The 23,548-nt window shown below is 35.3% G+C and overlaps 1 protein-coding gene and 1 non-coding gene across 2 annotated transcripts in view; one reads left to right on the top strand and one right to left on the bottom strand.

Moving 5' to 3' along the window:
* LOC136848534 (uncharacterized) overlaps positions 1–23,548 on the top strand; it is a 292,734-nt gene that overhangs the window by 115,947 nt on the left and 153,239 nt on the right. The window contains exons 3-5 of the mRNA XM_067120804.1: positions 3,700–3,851; positions 17,888–18,227; positions 19,102–19,183. Of these exons, the coding sequence (XP_066976905.1) occupies positions 3,700–3,851; positions 17,888–18,227; positions 19,102–19,183 (574 nt within the window). The remainder of the gene's footprint in view (positions 1–3,699; positions 3,852–17,887; positions 18,228–19,101; positions 19,184–23,548) is intronic.
* Positions 11,801–11,873, bottom strand: TRNAV-CAC (transfer RNA valine (anticodon CAC)). Its single transcript has one exon. It is a non-coding gene; the product is annotated as a tRNA-Val (tRNA).

Here is a 23,548-nt window from a genome sequence, read left to right as displayed (position 1 = left end):
AGTTCTACCTGATGTAACTGTGGATTTCTTTGCATCTGCTTCCACTTTGATGTTATGGGTAATCGCCGCGGACTTGCGCCATCTACCCTCAGTGTCGTGAACGAACCGTGTAAACAAGGCTATCTCTGTTGATTTGGAGAGCTAATTCTCAGTTTTGATAGCGTTACCTGTAAGTAATTATGATTTCAACTGTATGTAAGAGAAGGTTATTGCCGTTTTTTTAGAATATGATACACCAAATTTTAATATTTCTTCCCACACGCGGTGGGAAGCTACATGTGTGCTCTGTAGAAAATGGCTACTTGGGTTGAAAAGGTTCCTTGACTGTGCAACAAGGGACCTAATAGTAGGCTTTGTGCCCCACTTTTTATTGGAAACAATTAGATACACATCACAAATGTTGCGGGTGTTTTTAAAATGAAGATGCATCGTGCTGACTCATTATAAGAAGACAGATGTGCTCCTGACAAAGGTGCTCATAGAGCAGCCGTTGAAATGATCACCAATAGAGGTCAGTATTTGATTAAATGCTAACTCTAGACGTCTACGAATGGGAAAAGTTGAGCAAGTTAGGAACTGTTCAGTTTAATATGAATGTAAGAGAGCCAGTTACAAGAGATGGAAAACTCTATGTGAGGTAAACCCGTTACTCATCGAAAACATAAGCCACAACTATGGGAGAACAGTTAGCCTAACAGGATTCTCCCTTTTTCAAGGCTTACTATCAGATTTTAAAGGACAACATCCTGTAGGCCAAGGGATCTTTGGAGTACAGATGAAACTGTCATCCCAGACATCCGAAAGTCCATTATTAATGAGGCAACAATGGTAGCAAACATGTTTGGACGTATTACTATGGCGGACGATTCCATTTGCATAGGCCTATGCTGCACAAGAAGGTGGGTCATTCCAAGATGGAATAGTTTATTATTCCATCTTTGAATATTTGTTCGAAAAAAAAAAAACTGGATGTCACAAGTACCAATAAAAGACCATCCACCATGAATGGCCTGATGCTGACATTCTGTTTCTTAGAACCACTTCAATGTCACCGGGTTGCCATTTCAGCGCTTTTCGCGCTAGATTTAGAGCGTTTTGAGATTTTCCTTTACGAACATTGGACATTGAACGCGGCCGCGCATTTTAAGGCTTTTTAGTTTTAAATAAATCTGACAACTGTAGTGCGTATTTCAGTAGTCATGATTGATGAATAAATAATGCACAGAGCACACATTTTATTTATATTTTATTCGATAAATTAGAGGTTTTGGTCGTAGATTTTTAACGCTGCCCCTGCATAGTATGACAATTATATGGTTTGAAACGTGTATGATACTGGCTTGTTTGTGATACCTGTCTAGTTCAACTAGGCTGTGTATATATATTTAGAAGATTCGAAATTTCGATGACTAGACAGTGTAACAGACACCAACTCCCATTCTGGCGACCCACGTAGGTTACCTGAGATCTTGGTTCCTTAGTATTTCATGTTCTCTGTAACAAATTTGAAAGACCAAGAGAACTGATTATAGGCTATGGTGCCGAGTTAAAAGTTGGCAATAAAGTGAAAATTCGATTGATAAGAATGGAGCAACTGAGACATGCAAAACAAATTAAGCAAGGAATATTAGGTACAGCTTGGGAGGAAAAAAAGCCCTACACATTCCCGAATTTAGCTCGAAGGGGTTTCTATAAAAGAAATTAGTACATCAGTATACATAATTTTGTTTATTATTACAGTGTGATATTTCTTTTATTAATGATGATAATGGTGTTCAGAAATTTTTGTATTACATAGCTAAGGTGAAGCAATAAAAAATAATCTTAAATGGACGCCATATGTCACAAAATACTTCCTGTTATTAACGTTACGTAACGTAAACGTTACTACTTTTGTAAAATGTTGCATCTTGCTGTTCCGTATTTCAAATTCCTAAAAAAAAAGATATCATACAAAAGAGAAGTAGGTGCTTGGATAGTTTCAAATGGGGAAGGGGAATTAACAAATATAAACTGCGAAGAGGAAAATAAACTCCATCAAAAAGGCTCTTAATAGTTTCTGAGCAACAGAACTTGTGGTCATTTAATCCGGACACCTTTCCTGACGACGATTTCTCAACAGCCCTCTTAAAACAAGAGAATTTTCCTGAGGGGACAGATTTTTTTTATTTAATGAAAATTTCTACGCAGCCCCATCTAGATCATTTTGGAGGGTAACAAGCCTTACCCCTGCACTATGCTCTTTCGTTCTCGTAGGTAAAAGGCCTGCTTTCAAATACTCAGGATTTACACACCTATAAGAGTATGATATCTACATGAATTATATGTAAATTTGTGTGTATATATATTTATATATATACTGTATATATATATTTATAATATATATATATATATATATATATATATATATATATATATATATATATATATATATATATATATATATATATATATATATATATGTTTATAATACAAACACACACACATATATATATATATATATATATATATATATATATATATATATATATGTATATATATATATATATATATATATATATATATATATATATATATAGCTTTATGATGAATAATATTGCCAAGACCAGGAAGAACATTCTTTATTACACAAGCTTTCGAGGTATAAAACCTCATCATCAGGCGGAAAAACCGACAAGGATTAGAATCAGTGAAATTACAATAAAATAAATTGTCATAATAAATCTTCAGCAAAAATACCAACCAAATATATAACACGAACAGTAATTACAAACTAAAGGGGTGAGACGCAAAAAAAAAAAAAAAACGAACACAAACATAAAAATATGAAAAAATATAAGGTGAAATGTAAACAAACTACCAATCACAAACTAAAATATTTAACGACCAAATTGTGTACCTACTATGAAACTACACGATAGCTAGTTGAATACCAGACAAGTTGTTGTTCAATTCGGGTTTCATCCTTTTAATAAACAGCGACTCTGAAATCAAAAGGTCCAGTCTGTTTGAACAAAAAGACAGTACCCGAAAACCCAGGTCAGTGATAGGATGGTCCTGTGCTAAACTGTGTTCCCTAGTGGCAGAAAAGGGTGGTTTGGAAAGAGGAAACCTAGTTCTAATAGAAAGACCTCTGTGTTCCAAAATTCCTGGTCTTGGCAGTATTATTCATCATAAAGCTAAGATTTCCAAGTAACCGCCCAACTACCGAGACTATATATATATATATATATATATATATATATATATATATATATATATATATATATATATATATATATATATATATATATAATATATATATATATATAATGATAAAATCCACGAAGGAAACGAAAACACTGGAGTGCTGCGAGGCCTTTCGACACTGGTCCTTTACTTTGCAGTCTGGAAACGGAAACACTGGAGTGCTGCGAGGCCTTTCGACACTAGTCCTTTACTTAGCAGACTGCTAAGTAAAGGACTAGTGTCGAAAGGCCTCGCAGCACTCCAGTGTTTCCGTTTCCTTCGTGGATTTTATCTTTATTTATATATTCATCACGTTCCATATTTTCGTGATTCACTTATACATTTCTACAAGCATTTCATTGGGTGCAAAAATCTTTTGGCCAGTTTATCAGAAATTTTATTTTATGTTTTCAGTGTTTAATCATCATTAAATCTCGTGTACATAAATAATAGCACCTTTCTCTATTTCAGTTTACTCCGTGTCGTAGCAGCGGAGGAAAAGGCGTGTTGAGAGTCCGCATTACAAACTTCCAGAATCCCATGAATAAAGATGCGGAGGGAAACTGCTGCATGAACTTCAGAAGGGCGCCGTCCTGCGAAGGATACTGCAGAACGTTCTTTAGGTTAGTCTCATCTCTCTCTCTCTCTCTCTCTCTCTCTCTCTCTCTCTCTCTCTCTCTCTCTCTCTCTCTCTCTCTCATGCCGCTCCATGTAGGTCAAAAGATTTATATCAGTGTGTTATACTTGCGACTTTCATTCTCTCTCAAAATTCATGTGGTTCTCAAAATTCCAATGAGAAATCTCTCTCTCTCTCTCTCTCTCTCTCTCTCTCTCTCTCTCTCTCTCTCTCTCTCTCTCTCCAAGTAGGTCAAAAGATTTATATCAGTGTGTTGTACTTGCGACTTTCATTCTCTCTCAAAATTCATGTGGTTCTCAAAATTCCAATGAGAAATCTCTCTCTCTCTCTCTCTCTCTCTCTCTCTCTCTCTCTCTCTCTCTCTCTCTCTCTCTCTCTCTCTCAAGCCACTCCACGTAGGTCAAAAGATTTATATCGGTGTGTTATACTTGCGACTTTCATTCTCTCTCAAAATTCATGTGGTTCTCAAAATTCCAATGAGAAATCTCTCTCTCTCTCTCTCTCTCTCTCTCTCTCTCTCTCTCTCTCTCTCTCTCTCTCTCTCTCTCCAAGTAGGTCAAAAGATTTACATCAGTGTGTTATACTTGCGACTTTCATTCTCTCTCAAAATTCATGTGGTTCTCAAAATTCCAATGAGAAATCTCTCTCTCTCTCTCTCTCTCTCTCTCTCCATGTAGGTCAAAAGATTTATATCAGTGTGTTATACTTGCGGCTTTCATGCTCTCTCAAAATTCATGTGGTTCTCAAAATTCCAATGAGAAATCTCTCTCTCTCTCTCTCTCTCTCTCTCTCTCTCTCTCTCTCTCTCTCTCTCTCTCTCTCTCTCTCTCTCTGACAGTCAAGTAAAAACGAAAAGGTAATTTTGGTTCAGGACTCAATCCATGCTGATAAGTTACCAAAAAAAAAAATAAATAAATAAATAAGGGACGACTTAAGTTAACCAGAACCATCCACATTAGTGGTATTTGAGGAACGTAAATGAGATGCTTCGTTCAACAATTAAGTTCTTTAAGTGAAAATATTCCGCTACAGGAGTGTCACGTGCTTTTCCCAAACCTGACTTCAACCTCGATACCAGCTTATCCACCCGCGAAAATTTCTAGCACGTCTTACCCTTAGTCTTTTAATTACTTGGTGTTTAAGCCAACTTCTTATGGTTTTATGATATACTTTTGGTTTGTGAATTTAATGTCGTAATTATATAGAGGGGGGCCCAGTTCAAAGTCAGGCTGTGTCAGTCGATACTGTTAATCGTTCATTTCTTCGTGTGTCTAAAGCTCAGTGATAACAGATATTTAGACAGAGAGAACAAAAGCCTATTGAAAGCGTAAGACCTCGGTGACGTCAGTTATATGTATACTTGTCCATCTAGATTCATTCATTCATCCCTTCGTCACCTTCCTATTCTTATTCGCACGGTCCTCATCAGCGAAGGTGTTTGAACCTCAGGAAGCAATTTAACACAATTTTATTTTATTTTGTGTTTTTCATCATCACCATTACTATCATCAACATCCTGCGCGAATAGTCTCTCGAAAGCAATGTAGGAAGAGTTTTTTTATCCCTAATTTTTGCTGCCTTCCTGTCCGAGTAGTGGCAAGGCCCTCTGGTGTCAGGAAGTCCAGTTCGTGACAATTTATCCTGCACGGATGGTTTAACCTTAACCAACCCAATTTCTAAAACTATCCCAGTCATCTTCACTCCCCAGTGCCACGAATTACACTCCTGTTGCGTCCTTCAAAGTAGACTCATTTATTTGGGACGTGGTATCCTTGAGCCTGTTGAAATAAACATTAGGAACCTGGGCTTCCGCTTTCGTACAAACGGTCCTCCAGTAAACTCGCTTGTGCAAGAAAAAGTAAATTAATAGGTAAATGTTTACCTGTTTGGTAGGGAATAAAGTAAATTTTGTATTTAAGAAATTCTGGAGTCAACTTACTAACTACAGACATGACAATCTCATTCATATTTCTGGCTCCAGCTACTTGCAATTGTTGCCCTCGGCAAATTTTATCATGACAACATCCCGCCAACACTGCACGATTACGTGAACACAAAGCCTGAGGCCAGACAAAGACCTGATTTATGAGGGGGAGTGGCTGTGTTCACAGTATCAGTCAAGTGTCATCATCCTGTCCTTGAAAAGAAAGTAAAGGAGCATGTCGGCGTAATTTGGGCTAATTTTCCCAGGAGGAGAGACAGAAACGTTCAGTTACTGGGAGTATGAACTCGTCCTTTCCTTGCAGAGCCTTTCTGCAGTGGAACAAACTGGTCTTTGATGAAGAAACGGCCGAGAAATAATATCGCAAGAGGATGTTCAGATATCTACAAGGAAATTATGAAGATTGTCAACTTAGAAAAATTATTTAGGTTTCCCCCAGCAAGGCCGTTGTGATCTCTAAACTTTTGTTTGTTGTAACTATCCCACATTCCCTCGTAAATGAGGGTAGGTCATCAAGCATCCCTTTCTGAGTCCCAGTGCTGAAAGACATACCATCGATCTTACGACTTGCGATGGGAACCAGATATCAAGTGGACTTTTGCACAAACGCAGTCATCAAGGAAATCATCATTGGTAATACATATATATATATATATATATATATATATATATATATATATATATATATATATATATATATATATATATATATATACACTGTAGACTCCATTGTTTCTCTTTCCTTCGTGGATTTTGTCTTTATTTATATATTCATCATGTTCCATATTTTCGTGATTAAGTTATACATACATCCGTACACACACACACACACACACATATATATATATATATATATATATATATATATATATATATATATATATATATATATATATATACATATATTACTAACAGGACCTCATTCAAACTGGATGGTATCTAGTGGAGATATTTATTCAGAAAAAGTTACAGTAAATATCTCCACTAAATACCATCCAGTTTGAATAAGGTCCTGTTAGTAATTCTACTAATGCACAGAACAATTGTGTATGTGATAAAGTTAATATATATATATATATGTATATATATACACATACATATATATATATATGTATAAATAAAGATAAAATCCACGAAGGAAACGGAAACACTGGAGCGCTGCGAGGCCTTTCGACACTATGTCCTTTACTTAGCAGACTGAAGAAATATAAAAGTATGTTTACAAAGAAAGCTCATATAAATGATAGATGGGGATTATAAAGGAAACATATGTACCTGGAATCCAACACAATTGAAGAATTAATAGAACTGCCAAAACAGGATTAAATATTTAAGAGGTTTTTACAAAGGATTAGGATCAACCGTTTAGGAGCAGGGACAGGACAATTAAAAGATTATACAGGTTCGTGACTGACCACCTAAAAAGTTTTAGTACAACACAATAATTCTCTTTTTTTTTTTTGTAAACAATAATAACTTTTTGCAAGATGAACATTTTTACAAATAAAAAATTATATTAAACATACGGATATATAGAAAATATATATCAAGTAGCTAACTTGTAATTAAGTCAGAGATTTTATCTTTTAGGTCATTCTTGAACATTTTTCTAATACAGGGGTCCAAATAATACATGCCAGGGCTAAGATTAAAATTACAACTGGAAGTAAGCTGGATAATAGCGGACTCCAATAGATTTCTTGAAGAGAAATCTTCCGATCTGGCAATCACTGAACTTTCAGTCCAATTTATCCTGTGAGAGTTTTCACTTGAATGAATGAATATAGCATTGGATGCTTGTCCAGTTTTGACTGAATACTTATGTTGCTTAATACGTACATCTAAATCTTGGTTAGATTGGCCAATATAAAAAGAGGGGCAATCCAAACATGGAATTTTATATATTATGTTGTTGTTTTCTTTAGGGCTATTTTTTTATTAACATTCTTTTGAGTGTGTTATTATAAGAAAAAACGAGGTTTACATTAAAAGGTTTTAACAATGATTTTATGTTTTCAAAACCACTAAAATAAGTCAAGCTAAGAATGTTCTTAGGGGTTTCTTTCTTCAGGTTACTTTCACTATAAAACTTTTTGTGGGCTTTGTTATAACAAATATCTAGTATATGTGAAGGATAACATAAATCTGTCCCTATTTTTCTTATGTATTCAATTTCTTTATCTACTCCATTTGTGAAAATTCTTCCGGGTGTTGTGTTTCTCAGCATTCACAAAAATCTGAATGGAAGTTCTTGCAGACTCCATTTTCCTTTGAGCTAAGTTTTTTTTTTTTTTTCCTCTCTCTCTTATATTGGTTATTGATATTCGAATCACGTTAGTTAAAGAATTTTAGTCTTTTTCTTTCTAAGTCAACATTTACCCGCTCACCTGCTTCTTTGCAAGTTTTTTTTTTCAGGAGGTACATTAATATTAATCATTAAACTCACGATATAGGTCACCTGTTATTAAATGTTCCATAAAAATTAGTATTACTCATTATACTCGTCATACAAGTCACCTCACATTAAATGTTTCACAAAACTTTTGCAGTAGCAGCCCATAGTTTATATTAGTTTTAATCTTCAAGTGACCCTGTCAACTTAGTCTAATTTAGACCCCAAAGAACTGATGACCATTGTTTTGAAAGTAATAGTATAGATTATATCCCTTCTCTAGTTTTAACTGACGAACAAAGTTACGACTCTCGTTTTCCTTGTCTAATGTATTTCTAGGTTGTTGACTTGTTTACCAGTCTTATTTTAAGGTATATGCTCTGTCCTCTGGCTAGTCTGTAGTTCCTTGGAAGCGAATGAAATATCCCTTGCTATCATTTTACATGCTGTGCGACCCACAGGAGTCATCGCTAACTAAAATCTGGCTTCCACTTTGACATCGTCATCCATTGCCCTGAGTTTTATTAATGTATACCCTATGCCTAATACCCTCAATAAATTTATATCAGTTTGTGCCTTTGTTCCCTCTTATCGGTGCTAATTCCTTCAGTAAATTTATATCGGTTTCTACTTGCGTTACCTCTTATCTGTGCTAATTCTTTCAGTAAGTTTATTTCAGTTTATACCTTCGTTCCCTTTTATCTAAGCTAATTCTTTCAATAAATTTATTTCAGTTTGTACTTTTGTTTCCTCTTATCGATGCTAATTCCGTCAATAAATTTATTTCAGTTTCTACTTTTGTTCCCTCTTATCTGTGCTTATTCTCTCAGTAAGTTTATTTCAGTTTATACCTTCGTTCCCTTTTATCTATGCTAATTCTTTCAATCAATTTATTTCAGCATCTTACCTTTGTTCCCCTTATCTGTCTATGGTAATTCCTTCAGCAAGTTTCAGTTTCTACCCTTGTTCCCTCTTAGCTATGTTAATTCCAATAAATTTCCGATTCTACCTTTGTTCGCGTTTGTCTTTGTTAATTCCTTCAATAAGTTTCAGTTTCTGCCTTTTTTCCCACTTATCGGTGCTGATTCCTTCAGTGCTTTCAGTTTCTACCTTTGTTCTCTCTTATCTATGCTGATTTCTTCAGTGAATTTATTTTATTTTATACCTTTGATACATCTTTGCTAATTCCTTCAATAATTTTCAGTTTCTATCTTTGTTCCTCTTATCCTGCAGTAAATTTATTTAATTTTCTACCTATGTTCAATCTTATCTATGTTAATTCCCTCACTAAGTTTCAATTTCTACCCTTATTCCTGTTTATCTGCGCTAATTCCTTCAAAGAATTTTATTGTCTACCTTTGTATCCTCTTATCTTCCAATTATTTTCCTCTCTTTTCTGTCTCTTAGTGAGTAACTCATTGGTCTTCTTTATTTTTCTTTCGTCTTATATTATGAAATTCTATATGTAGGCCTACACGCAGATCTTGTCGCAAATCAATGACTTCCTTGGGAAAGTTGACCTAACTTATAATTCGTTGCAAACTGATTGCTTTTGCTAGCCTTTTGATCTATTCACCCTTACTGCTCTTGCTAGCCGTGCAAACTTAATGACTTATTCACATTTTGTTTGCGCTAGCCGTGCAAAGTTCTTGATTTATTCACACTTAATGTATGTGCTAGCCGTGCTAACTGCAACTTATTGATTTGTTCACACCGTCTCAGGAGCAGCTTATTGATTTATTCACTCCTTTCAGGAACTGTATTACAGTTTTTTTTTTTCTTTTTACCAATATCTTTTGAATACTTCGCAAAATAGTTCGTAGCAGAGCGTGGTTTCGATCCACGGACCTCTGGGTTATGGGCCCAGCACGCTTCCACTGCGCCACTCTGCTGATGGGAGATGGTAGAAAATGGTGTTTGTATTTATTTCACCTTTACTTTATTTGGTGATGTTTCTATAACTTTAGTCCTTGTAAGTTGTAAGTAAATTTAACTATTGTTATGCCTAATTATTATTTTTCTGGTAGTTCGTAGAACTTTTTTTTTTTTTTTTTTTTTTTTTTAAATACAACATCGGGAATATTTTGATACGTACCCAAGCGTCTAGCGCCCCAAACATTCGGCAACGAAATTGGCAGGATCAATGTAGCGGCCATGGAGGTTTCAGTCTCATAAGAACAGCTCGGTTCGTTAGGAAAACTGGGCAGCTTCGAAAAAAAAAAAAAAAAAAAAAAAAAAAAAAGGATCGGACGGCTTCAATGTATACAATCTCGTGCGGACGGTTTCAATTTATGCAACCTAATGCATTGGAAAAACCGGATGGTTTCAGTGTATACAGTCTTGTGTGTTTAAAAGCTGAACAGATTTAAAATATATGCAATTTCATGCATTGGAAAAACCGGACTGTTTCAGTGTATACAATCACATGCATTGGAAAAACTGGGCAGCTTCATTATATACATTCTTATGTATTTAAAAAAAAACTGAACAGATTTAATTTATACAATCTCATTTGTTGGCAAAACTGGACGCTTCAATGTACACAATCTCTTGCATTAAAAAATGGAAAAGCTTCAATATCTATGAAATATGTTGAAAAAATTGGACAGCTTCAGTATCATAAGTTGGGAAAACTGAACAGCTTCATTGTACAAGAACGCTGGAAAATTGGGCAGCTTCATAGTACACAAGCACTGGAAAATCTGGGCAGATTCATTGTACACAACCACTGAAAAAAACTGGGCAGCTTATTGTATAAAAATTCTGGAAAAACTGGATAGTTTAATTGCACACGAACTCGGGAGAAACTTGGCAGCTTCAATGTAATTGTTCTTATTCCTGGAAAAACTAGACAGCTTCAACATAGAAGATCTCACACATTCTTGGAAAAACTAAACCGCTTTAACTTGTAAGATCTCTCACATTCTGGGAAAAACTACAGATTCAACAAATAAGATCTCATTTTTTTTGGAAAAAGTAGACAGCTTCAACATTCAAGATCTCATACAAATCAATACTGCCCCCTCCTCCCTTCACACTTCGTTGGTGGTGGGTCAGGTTTCAGAAGTTCACATTAGTTGTTTTAACTCCAATAGTATCTTACCACACTGCCTGGCCTCTTTGTATGTTGACATAATTCAGCTCATTCTAATTTAAAACACAATTCCTAGATTTCATGGCCATTTCGAGCTGCCGGCACTCTTATCCTTGACAAACCTGGTCGTGTCGTGCAGTTGCTAGCGAGGTGGGAATGAGCATTTTTGTAACTAGTTTGTTTAAACAAGGTTGCTAAAGGTTGCTAGTTTGTTTAATCAAGGTTGATAAAGGCTGCAGTTGTTTAAACAAGGTTGTTAAAGGCTGCTAGTTTGTTTAAACAAGGTTGATGAAGGCTGCTAGTTGGTTAAAACAAGGTTGATCAAGGCTGCAGTTGTTTAAAGAAGGTTGATAAAGGCTGCTAGTTGGTTAAAACAAGGTTGACAAAGGCTGCAGTATCGCTGCAAAACGAGGTTGATATAGGCTTGCAGTATTAATGCAAGGTGTACGTGAGATTATAAAACAACATAACCAAGTTGCAAGTAAAACCTTCGCCGCTAAAAACCACTGTTTCCGCCCGGGATCGAACCGGGGACCTTGCGCGTGTGAAGCGCACGTGATAACCACTACACTACGGAAACGCTTTTCACATGAGGTGACTTTTAGTATCTTGTAACATATTTCGGAAAGTATATAAGCATTTTAGTAATTTTCTTTTGATGTTCATGAAATGTTCTTGGCTTTAGAAAGTGGGTGACACAGCACTGATGCTAACCAACCTGACACGAAAATTGTACTGTGTAAATTGCAAAGAGCACTCTTCACTTCCTGATGACCATATATATAGATATATATTAAAATGTTTGTGTTGTCTGAAGAAAGCCCTGTTGAACCTCTCGTTTTATGAGGATCGAGGGTAGATTGCTGTTAATCAGCTCAGTAGTCTGGTTAAACTAAGATATACTTTTAAAGAATGCAGAGTAAGAACGAATTACTTTGGCGGACGGGAGGGGAGGTTCGGGAGGGGGGCCCAAGGCCAGGTTAGGACACGACGTCAAAGGTTTGGTTAGGTAAAGATAATTCTGGCTAGGTTCTATTCCCTCTGAAGTGCCTACTACAAAAATCCTACTAGTCCTGCATTAGCCCTGACCCCTTACTCTGCATTCGCTGTCTTGGAGAGCTCGCATCGGCCAACTTGCTAAATTTGCCTGAAAAAAAGGTGTTTTTTTTAGGTGCCGTAAAATCTCATCTTTATCTCAGTTACTGAAACTTACGTTCGATTTTTCGTCCTTCATTGCTCACTCCACACACAGTCTGTGGCAGACTGTCCTTTTCGGATGGATGCAGAGCAAATATTGTTGCTGTTGCTTTTGTTATGCGTATAGTTTAGCCTTATACATATCTGTTTCCCTTAACCTATTCTGTTTTACTTTATCTTGTCGTCCCAGATAGCAAAAATTCCGTTCATGGTTGTAGCGATCAACATTCCTCTTGCTACCAGGAGTTTTAATTCCTTTTCCTCTTTTAAATCAATTTATGATGCTTAATTATACTTTTTTTAAACTTTCCACACACACTCCAATATATTTTTTTTTTTATTAATGTTTTGTTGACTGTTGTGTCTTTCTCTTCCTTGCTTAGGAAACAATGTTATCTCTTGTGTTCCCATGGCTCCCAATCCCCCCATTCTCTCACTTCAGTTTCACTCCTTATGTTCTCAGCAGTCATTACCACAAACATTCTCAACCTTCCAATAGCCATTTCCATGCTTATGTTATACAGCATTGCCTCTCTTCTATCTTCCTTATTCAACAAATCATGAAAATACTATATCGATCCCGTTCTATTGGCACAGGATTGTATTCAATTCATACATCACCTCTCCATTTCCATATTTATTCTGAGATTCATTTGTTCGTTAAACTTTCTCTGTGCTGATCCCTCTTCCTACCACACTATGCCTGGACTCCATCTTGAATTTCTAGAAACTCTACATCTACTCCTTCCACGCTTATGTCTTTGACTCGAGTCGAAAATTCATCCGTTATCTCCTTATCTGTCCTCTTACTTCTTTCTCATGAAACTCGCTTGTCTTAGTAACATTTACAGCGAAATTTTCATCCCTCTCTGTCCAACTTATATCTCTCTTGACGTGTGCTGCAACCAGATGATGATCTATATCACTAGCCACTCAGTTTTTTTGTCACATATTAACATTCAAATATTGGAAACAACATCAGAAAGAAAAAAACACCAAAGTACATTGAATTACAAAGCGTCAACGGGACCAATTGTCCAAGTGCGAAAAAGAGAAAAAAAAAAAAAAGAAGAAAGTTACAAATAAGTAAGGAATTAGTAGAGATATCAACATTGCACACTATATAATATATATATATATATATATATATATATATATATATATATATATATATATATATATATATATATATATATATATAAGCCATCAGACGTTTGTAAAACTAGTTGATTGGAACATGGAACCTTGACGTAGCGTTGCAGCCGTTCTTAAACTTAAGAATATTAACATCCTGAGCACAGGTAGGAAGATGGGCCCTCAGTTTTAGAGCAAAGGGAGCGAAGTAAGTGGTAAATGAAGGCGTTCTTCTTAGGAGAGGTCAAAAGGTGGCTTCTCATTCATCTTGACAACTTGTAACTCTTTTAGAATTAGTGTTGAGCATCACGCAAAACGTCGTGACGAAAGATGCGAAGATACCACATGACGATACATCAAGTACTGCAGTTTATTTACAATTTCAGACCTGAGTTTTTTATTACACCTGCGACCTCCTTTGCTTAATTGATAGGATAGGAGAAGCACTTTCATCCTTGGTGTTATCCGGTTGTTATCTTTTGCCGTTTTAAATGCGCATGTTCGTTGCATATAGTTAATTTTTAATCACTATGAACTGACTCGGGTGGCTAGTGTGTTTCGCAGCGTGGTGGAAACTTACGTGTGAAACAACTTTAAGGCTCTTTCAACTATTATATTGCCCTTATTTTTCTACAGACTCTTTATATATACTGTAACAGCGTATCCATCTATAAAAGTATATCTGTATATTGGTTTATCTGCAATTACTTGTTATTTACGCCTCAACATATTATGTGAAATATTACTGTGTAAATTATTGACCTTTCAGTCTGGTTACAGATGAATGTTTGTGCACTTTAAATGGTATTATTAATAAGATACGGTAATTTCTCGAATTTAGGTTTTTTCTTAACCGCAATAAGATCTTCGGTATGTTGTGGTCTAAGGCATCGCGCTTTTGCCGTTGATACGAATAACTTCCTACCCTTATTATTTTCTCTGCATCACGCAGACACTGAAGATACACTTCAGCAAAGGTTAATGGATCTGCTTTTGACAGGCAATTGTGCAATTGCTAAATGGTAATTAATGAACAGCAAAAACTTTTCACTGTATAGAATTTTTGGCCGAAATCCTGCTTGGCTTTTGTTTAATTAGCGAAGTTCGTATATCTGGTTTCGGCCAGTTGAATGTGCGTGGCTAGGGCGAAGTGGGCCTGTCATCTTTCAGCGGGCTTCTGTTGCTCTTATAATTGAAATGAGGAAGGAAGACATTGTCGGGTGACGTATGCCGCCTGAGATTTACAACTGAGGAAACTTTTCTTTTATTTCCTTTCTTCGAGACGACCAGATAATTCCTTGCGTGCAAAATGTTATTTTTCAGTTTGCACTAACACTACCGTTGTTTAGCATGTTAACAAATTACTGAATTCACAAAGTGTAAGGACTTAGTGACGAGTTGTAGTTAGTTGAGAACATACATTTCTGTACTTCGCTACAACAAAAAGTATTCTCCAAAAGCGTTTAATATAGATGTACAAATTATTTTACACCATGCAAAACTACGATAGAGTGTCTTTCCAACCATATATTGTGTATCGCTAATTTTTTCAGCCATTGCACGGTAAAGCAAATTACCATCTTTTTGACGGTACGGATCCACTGCTAATGCAGTAATGATATTCAGTACAGACGCTCAACATTTTCAGGGAGATGCGAGAGGCCTAAGGTATAATTTTCCATTTTGCCTCTTGGATCCGAGAAAATATTTGTCAAAGCAACATCTACTAAACTATTGTTTAAAATCAGTATTTGTCAGAGTTGCGTCAAATTGAGTCACTGGATCGTATGAAATTTATAGTTACTAGCATATCAATTTTGATTTTTTAATGACAATAAATGTGTGATTTTCTAAAAAAAAAAACCGTGTTAATGTTTCTTTGTTAAAAAGTTGAAATAATTACGTATTTCTGACCCGTTTCATAAGCAAATTTTCAATTTTAATCCGGTATCTGCTAATACGTTTAAACCATTCAGATATTCTATGCAAACTCAGATTTAATGAATATACTTTACCCAGTCAATGGAAGTTATGATGCTTTTCTTTCCAGAAAGGAAAAATTGTTACTGCATTCAACATTAATTTCATCTGAGAGTTAAGGGTTGATGATTAGAGTCTGTATTTTACCAGATGGTTCATAACCTTTTACTACCTTCATCACGAGTTATACATCTGTTAATAACCTAGCATCGATTAGGCAAATGTTCCAAATTAAGAATGAATACGTATAAATTAGCACTTGAATGAAATAGCCGAAATTGTCATAAATCTGTCCTGTATCAGTCGTTAACATCGTGATCACTGTGCATTATGAGGTGACGCAGAAATGAAACTGAAGTCACTGTATGATAAAAAAAAGTTTTAAGAGCATCAAAAGTGCAAAATAGAGCCAAATCAAAAGAAATATCAGTTTCCAGATTACGATGCCCATTTGCCAGCACGAAAAGAAAGAGAATTAACGTGCAGTGGTAATGGAGATTGAAAAAATAAACATAAAGATGTTGATAAATATTTACACACACACACACACACATACCAAAGACATTTGAAAAGTTCAAACCAGCAACTATCATGAAAAATATTCAGATAGAGCTTGAGTTATGGCGTGAAAAAGATGCACTGGTTTTTACCGTATAAGATGCACTCCATTTATATTCCGATACTAATACGTATGTGCTTCTGTACTTGAAAATTTTCCCTTAAACTTTTAAGAGAAAACGACCGTTGCTTCTTCTGCTCCCAGGTACCGGTATTTCAGATAATGAAATTAATAATTTCGGATCTTTAACATTTAGTGACCCCCAAGGGTTTTAACCCGGTATGTATCCACCTTGGCGGCGTGTTTAGTACAAGCCTCTTGTGGATTACCGTAAAAACATAAACAAAAGACTGTAAATATCATAAAGATAATAAATCTAAAGAAATATTAGTCCTGGATAACGATCCCTGAACTTTGCTGGGGTTCACAATCTAGGAAAGATCCAGAATTTCTTACTATTCAGTCGCTTTTCATTCTGTGGAGAGATTCTTGGCAACGAAGGGAAAAAGGTCATTTGGGCCCCTTGTAGATTTTACTGATTACTTTCCATAGATGAAACGAAGATCATTGAAGAGAGGAGAAAGATTAAATTTTAAGTGAAAATGATGAACAGTTACATGAATAGATACAAAACCGGCCAGAACGTAAATATTTGTATAAATAGCAATTAGGATATGTCAGGAAATTGATACCCACCCTGTCGCCTCCCAAAAAAAAAAAAAAAGAAAGAAAATGAAGTGGCAGTTATTCGTGTGAAACGTTATGATGAATCAGAGACAGTTTTTATAACACCGCACTAGCTCTGACTTTACACAAGTACCTTGGATTTTATTAACCCTTTATTTATATTATTCATCTATTACTGTATTTATGAATAACTCAACTTAGATTATGTAAAAGTACTTATACATATCCATATTATGTTACACATACACAAACATACATACATACATACATACATACATACATACATACATATATATATATATATATATATATATATATATATATATATATATATATATATATATATATATATATAGTTAACTTCTAGGAAAATTCTAATAAAGGTTAAATGCCAATGAATTTTAAGGTCCGTAACATATTACATATTTTTTGCATCCTTTTTCATACTGTTATATTTGGTATGTCCCCGAATTTGACGTTTAAAGGTCAGTGTCTTAGATTTGGAGATTCTGAATGCTACATAGCTTTTTACGCAGTAGTTGTAATCTATTCGCACTGACAAGTTGTGTCAACAATTAACCAGTTATAATGTTTGTCAAGTTTTTCCCTGACAGATCATAAGTCAGGGTGGTTTAAACGCATCATAGGTGGCTATATATTTTTTGTGTCTTTTTCTTTCAATGATTTCCCAATGGTTGCTTTAACCAATTCTGTCCGATATTGATCAGTCCAGGGTCACAGGTTTTTGTCAGTTTAAGTGATTCATAGCAGACCACCTTTTCATTCTAATGAATAATAAGATTCTATGAACATTTCGTTTATCGAGTGTAACCAGTGAAATTCGAATTTGAAAGTCACAGAACATGTTGATTTTTTTTTTTTTTTTTTTTTTTGTATGTGTAATGTGCTGCCGTATGAGTTGAGAGTGTGGTAACAAAGTCATTTATTCAATGTAGAGCACTTTTGCCCATCCAGTATTCTTGCTTGCTTTATGTATTTCAGTCAACTTGATACGAAAAACCTCATTCTTTTCACAGGGTGTGCGCTACCCACAGCCCCAGACCCTTGGTCATCTTTCCCGAAAATCTCAGATCCCCCAACGAAACTTCCTCGCTGTCTTCTATCTTGGCTGCAAGAGAACTAGGAAGGGTTTCGGGGCTTGTAGTCCCTCCGCCTCGTGCCCTGAAACTCAGGACTCGAGGCCGAGGCCCTAGAAGGACGAGGACGAGAGCCATGAGGTCGAGGGGTAGAGGCATCAACCCTCACGTCCCTTGCACGCTGGGCTTGCTTGTGACGGAGGTGGTGACCAACAGCTCTCTGGACATAAACAGGGAAGGAGCCCTCGAGATTACCTTTCCTTTCTCCACGCCCTGGCCCGTAAGTTCAGCCTTCAGAATGTGCATTAAGGATTTCCATTTACTCTTATTAAATTACTAGCACTAAAAGAAAAGGATATAGTGATAGGTCATTAGGCACAAGTAATGGAAACACAATGAATAATTAAAGGAACAACATTACAAAGTATTCCTAGGAGGATGCATGGCAGGGTTTTGGATGAGAAAGTAAGACAGTTAACAGAATGATTATAGGAGCAGAGATGCTGTATGGTAGGGTTAGAGAATGATGCATGGTGTAGATGTAGAAGGTAATTTGTTCAGAGAACATTTTATAAGGTAATTTGTTCAGAAAAGATTTTATAAGGTAATTTGTTCAGAGAAGATTTTATAAGGTAGTTTGTTCAGAGAAGATTTTGTAAGGTAATTTGTTCAGAGAAGATTTTATAAGGTAATTTGTTCATAGGAGATTTTATAATGTAATTTGTTGAGAGAAGATTTTATAAGGTAATTTGTTCAGAGAAGATTTTATAAGGTAGTTTGTTCAGGGAATATTTTATAAGGTAATTTGTTCAGAGAAGATTTTATAAGGTAATTTGTTCAGAGAAGATTTTATAATGAAAGTGAAACGCGTTAAAATCTATACATGTAGTGGTGACGGGTTTGGTGTAGAATGGTGCCAAAGATAAGTGCGCTTGTCTCCTGTATAATATACGACACATATCTATGTTTGTGTACATACATACCCACGTGCATACACGTAAATCTAAGTAGTCCAGCATTTCAAACTCACAATATAGCTGAATAAGATTGAATGGTACAATTTTGATCCTGTATAGAGCAACTATATAAACGTCCTAGATACCCGTAAGCAGATAATGGTAAGAGCCAATCATTTCCTCATTTTCTTTCCTCAGATAAACTTCAAGTTGATTCTGGAGGCTTGGCATGACGTCACGGGCCAGCTGTTCAAGACTCAGGAGGCTCTCAAAATTGACGGTAGGAGGTTCAGTTTGGATGGTTATATGCTATGATTTTTGTTTGGTTGAAAATGATGATAATAGTGATGACATGTTATCGTTGTAATAACAACAACAATAACTATTATAACTAGGATAATAAGAAATCACCATCATTCGTGCAGTTTTGTAGAATTGAAAGATACTTCGCCTAATTCGACTGTAAGGTCATACGAAAGTCCAGAAGTCTTTCCCAAACAACTAAACAAGAGCTTCTCGATTTTATCAAGAGAGCCGAAGGGAAAGCTCACCATTTTTATACTCCCCTTCCCTCTTTCCCTTCAGTATTTTTCAAGGGGCTTTCAGTGGAGAGTTGTTATTCATTTCCCAGCACTAATTGCTCCAACAACTTAGATGTTATGTATTCATCAGCATCAACTCGTATGTTTGTGTTCCTCCAGAAGAGGTCTTTAAATACTGTTGCTGGATTTCATTCTAAATTCAAGATTGACCTGGATCTGGGACTACAGGAATTTCTAAAAGGTTATTTTTAACGTTGATAGAGCTAGAGACTTTATGGTTTTTTTTTTTTTAGCTAAGAAAATTGTACTTCTCTGAAGATCAGGAAACTAATAGTTTTGGCTGATGTTTATTAATGAAATCCGAACTTTTTGGAATTTCGGTATGCTGTAGAGTTTTGCATTTGATTTTTTTTTTCACCCGATTCCTATAATGCTTTTCTGTTAAACTATCTGTGATCTCCTTCGGGGGCGTGACAACGCTTCTATGGATTAAAAAAAAAAACTCTTAACAAGCGCAAATACTTAATTTTGGGTCGAATTAATAAAAGATAAGTTTAGAACAAAATTTTCGGAATATTGTGTCAAAGAATGGGAAGAAAAAGCATTTATCGAATCTGCAGTAGGTTACAGTGGAAAGGAAAAATCGTTCTGTGTGTGAGTTCATAGTTGCGTCTCTCTCTCTCTCTCTCTCTCTCTCTCTCTCTCTCTCTCTCTCTCTCTCTCTCTGTTATACACCTGTCAATTCAAATTCAATGTACAAATTCCCGCAGTAGCAAAGAAGAAGACCATGAGCGCGAACTCCGACAGAACAGACAGTTTCAATTCCCGTTTATGCTGATATCCGGTGCAGTGCAAAACACACAGGGTGTGGAACCCATCAGCCCCACCGCCGGAAACCGATAACTTCCGGTAGCGAACCAAACTGCATTTTTAGTACCTACGCCAAGGTCAAAAAATGCGTTTGTTTCTGTGGCACCCCATCTGCATGAAACAAAGCAACATTCTCTCTCTCTCTCTCTCTCTCTCTCTCTCTCTCTCTCTCTCTCTCTCTCTCTCTCTCTCTCTCTCTCTCTCTGTATTTCCCTTTAGCTTCTCTTCCTAATGAACACCATATTCTTTGGAAGCTTGAATTTCAAGTCAGTGGCCCCTGTGGGCTTGTTCCATATGAATAGGGTTCATTTTTTGAATAATAATAATAATAATAATAATAATAATAATCACTCTCTTTTTATAAAAGAGGCGAATAGGATGGGCACTCAGTGGCCTTTCTTTGGCCAACTCCACACAGGAAACTAGGAAAAAGGATTTGATCTGACCCCCAACAAACACAGCCCCAAATTATAGACTGTGATAATAGTCGGGGAAACGAAATCGGGGAGAAAAGTCTAAAGTTTGATAAATGCCTATGCTGCGTGACTCAGAGGTGGCCCATTACGTGCAGCAAGACTGCCTAAATGTATGAGAGACAAGTCATCAGGTCAACAAGGCAATGGCCTAAGTAACAGCTGCCGAAAAGGATAGAAAAAGAAAAGCAGGGAAGAGAGAAAGACGGCATTAAAAAAAAAAAAAAAAATAAAATAAAAAATAAATAAATAAAATTAAAATTAAAAAAAAAATAATAATAATAATATTAAACAACATAAGCCATACACGTTAGTAATTAGGAGTACAAATAAGTAAAAATCATATGCACACAATTAAAGCATAGCAGTACTAAAAAAGAATACAATATCAAGTCACCTCAGAAAACCTGAAAACAACATGGAAGGTATTTATATCCTTGCGACGATTGAATCAATTAGAAAATAATGGAGCGCATAAAATCACTGTGCATTAACTATAATACATCGGTGAATCTCGAACACTAAATTCGTAGTAAGCAGACATATAATCTCACGTATACATTGCTTCTTCATACATGCACAATGGCTAATAGAAAGATATTTTAATAACTTCACCTTATACACACACACACATGTATATATATATATATATGCATATATATATATTTATATATATACATATATATATATATATATATATATATATATATATATATATATATATATATATATATATATATATATATATATATATATATATATATATATAATGTCTCTGAAGGATTTAGTGCCCTTAGTGCACCTCAAGCGGTGCACTGTAGTAGATCATTTGCAGCGTCCCTTCGGCCCCTAGCTGCATCCCCTTTCATTCCTATCACTGTACCTCCGTTCACATTCTCTGTCTTACATCTTACTTTCCACCTTCTCCTAGCAGTTGTTTCGTAGTGCAACTGCAAGGTTTTCTCCCTGTTGCACCTGTAAAACCTTTTTTTTACTCTAAACTTCCCTTTCAGTGCAGAATGACCTTATAGGTCCCAGCGTTTGGGCTTTGGCTTACATTTTATATTCAATTCCATATACACATTTTATATGTATGAATATATATATACAGTATATATACATTTTATATATCTATATATATATTTATATGTGTATATATGTATATATACATGTATAAAATATATGTACTGGTGTTTTTCTGAATGCCATTTGCTAGCCCCCATATATACACACACACACACACACATATATATATATATATATATATATATATATATGTATGTATACATACATACATACTACTTACATACATGCATAATTTTGTTGTTTGTAAAAAATATTCTGGGACATATACAGCTGTATATTTATGTGTAAAATGTGGATGTTAAGCAAACAATAAAACTCATAATAATGAATTATAATAGATTACTGGAAATCATGATGAACATATAGAAATAATTTCACTGTATACTGTATTCACATTTCACCGCATTTTTTTTTTTACCAACGAAAGCATGCAGTGAATTATAAACCATTAAGAATATATCACTTATATCGCGGCTGCTAATCAAATATCCTTTAATTTTTCATAAACAGATTTTTGTTCATTTCCTAGCCAATGTGACAGCAGCTGGTGAAAACAAAAAGTAATTGAGTTTTAAGTTTCGACATTTTATGATGCAACTCGGGTTGACCTTAGAAAACTAGGTCAGAGTCACTTTAATGGATATTTAATGACGAAGTTGGTCAGGGTCTGCCTATGCTGTAATAATTCCTTTTAAAATGACTTTAAACATATTTTAAAAGACAAGGTTTGAGTTCTACAAAAAGCAATCGAAGTTTTAGCTCTATAGAATGCATAACATACGGTTCCTTTCTGACAAGTGATTACAGAAACTCTACCAAACCAAAAAAAAAAAAAAAAAAAAAGTCTTCCTCAAATGGAATATAGCATCGATTATGTCCTAAACCCGCTGCAAATTTGGGAGATAAATTTACATTCGCTGGCAGCAGGTAATAACAATTCGACTCAATATTTTGCATATGAATTTTGCGCCCTGTAATTCCACGCTATACGTGCAAATAAGCAACGCCAAGGCGTACTTAATGACATGTAATGTATATTGATTCGCCACTTATTCATGCATCTCATTTTACAGTTGTTCATTTGCGTAATGCTTGGGAATGCTGTAGGTAGGCAATAACTCACACATACATACGTACCTACGAATAAATACCAAATTACGAACGTTACGCGTGGCTCTCAAGTAATACATCTGCATACGCAGTCTCATATTCAATTGTACTTCAGAGCAAATGATGGTGTTGCAATTTGCAACACCACTATTTGTTTAGTCCATAATTTTCATAAGATTTTTCTCTTCAAAATAAAAAAAAAAGTTTATGGTATATTAAAACTTTAACCATCTAGCAGTCTAGATACAGGCTATATTAAATACCAGGATCCAGACCTTTAAAACAGTCGTGATGCTGAACCAAGGCTCTGTGGATAGTATGATTACCAATCATCATTTGATATATAGGGTGATAAATTTTTTGCAGAAAATATGAAAAAATATACATAAAAATGTTTCATAACTCGTCAACAGTAGCTGTGAATAAAACGATTGCATCATTAACGATACGTAAGGTCACAATGACAACCTAAATTGGCCGTATACATATTACAAATAGTTTTCAGTTCAAAGGGAGGCGAATAATGACTAACAAATAGCCATGTTGTAATAATTAACAATTGAC

The sequence above is a fragment of the Macrobrachium rosenbergii genome, chromosome 19, assembly GCF_040412425.1.
Source record: "Macrobrachium rosenbergii isolate ZJJX-2024 chromosome 19, ASM4041242v1, whole genome shotgun sequence".
NCBI classification, from domain to species: domain Eukaryota; kingdom Metazoa; phylum Arthropoda; class Malacostraca; order Decapoda; family Palaemonidae; genus Macrobrachium; species Macrobrachium rosenbergii.
This window is presented reverse-complemented; position numbering and strand designations above follow the sequence as displayed.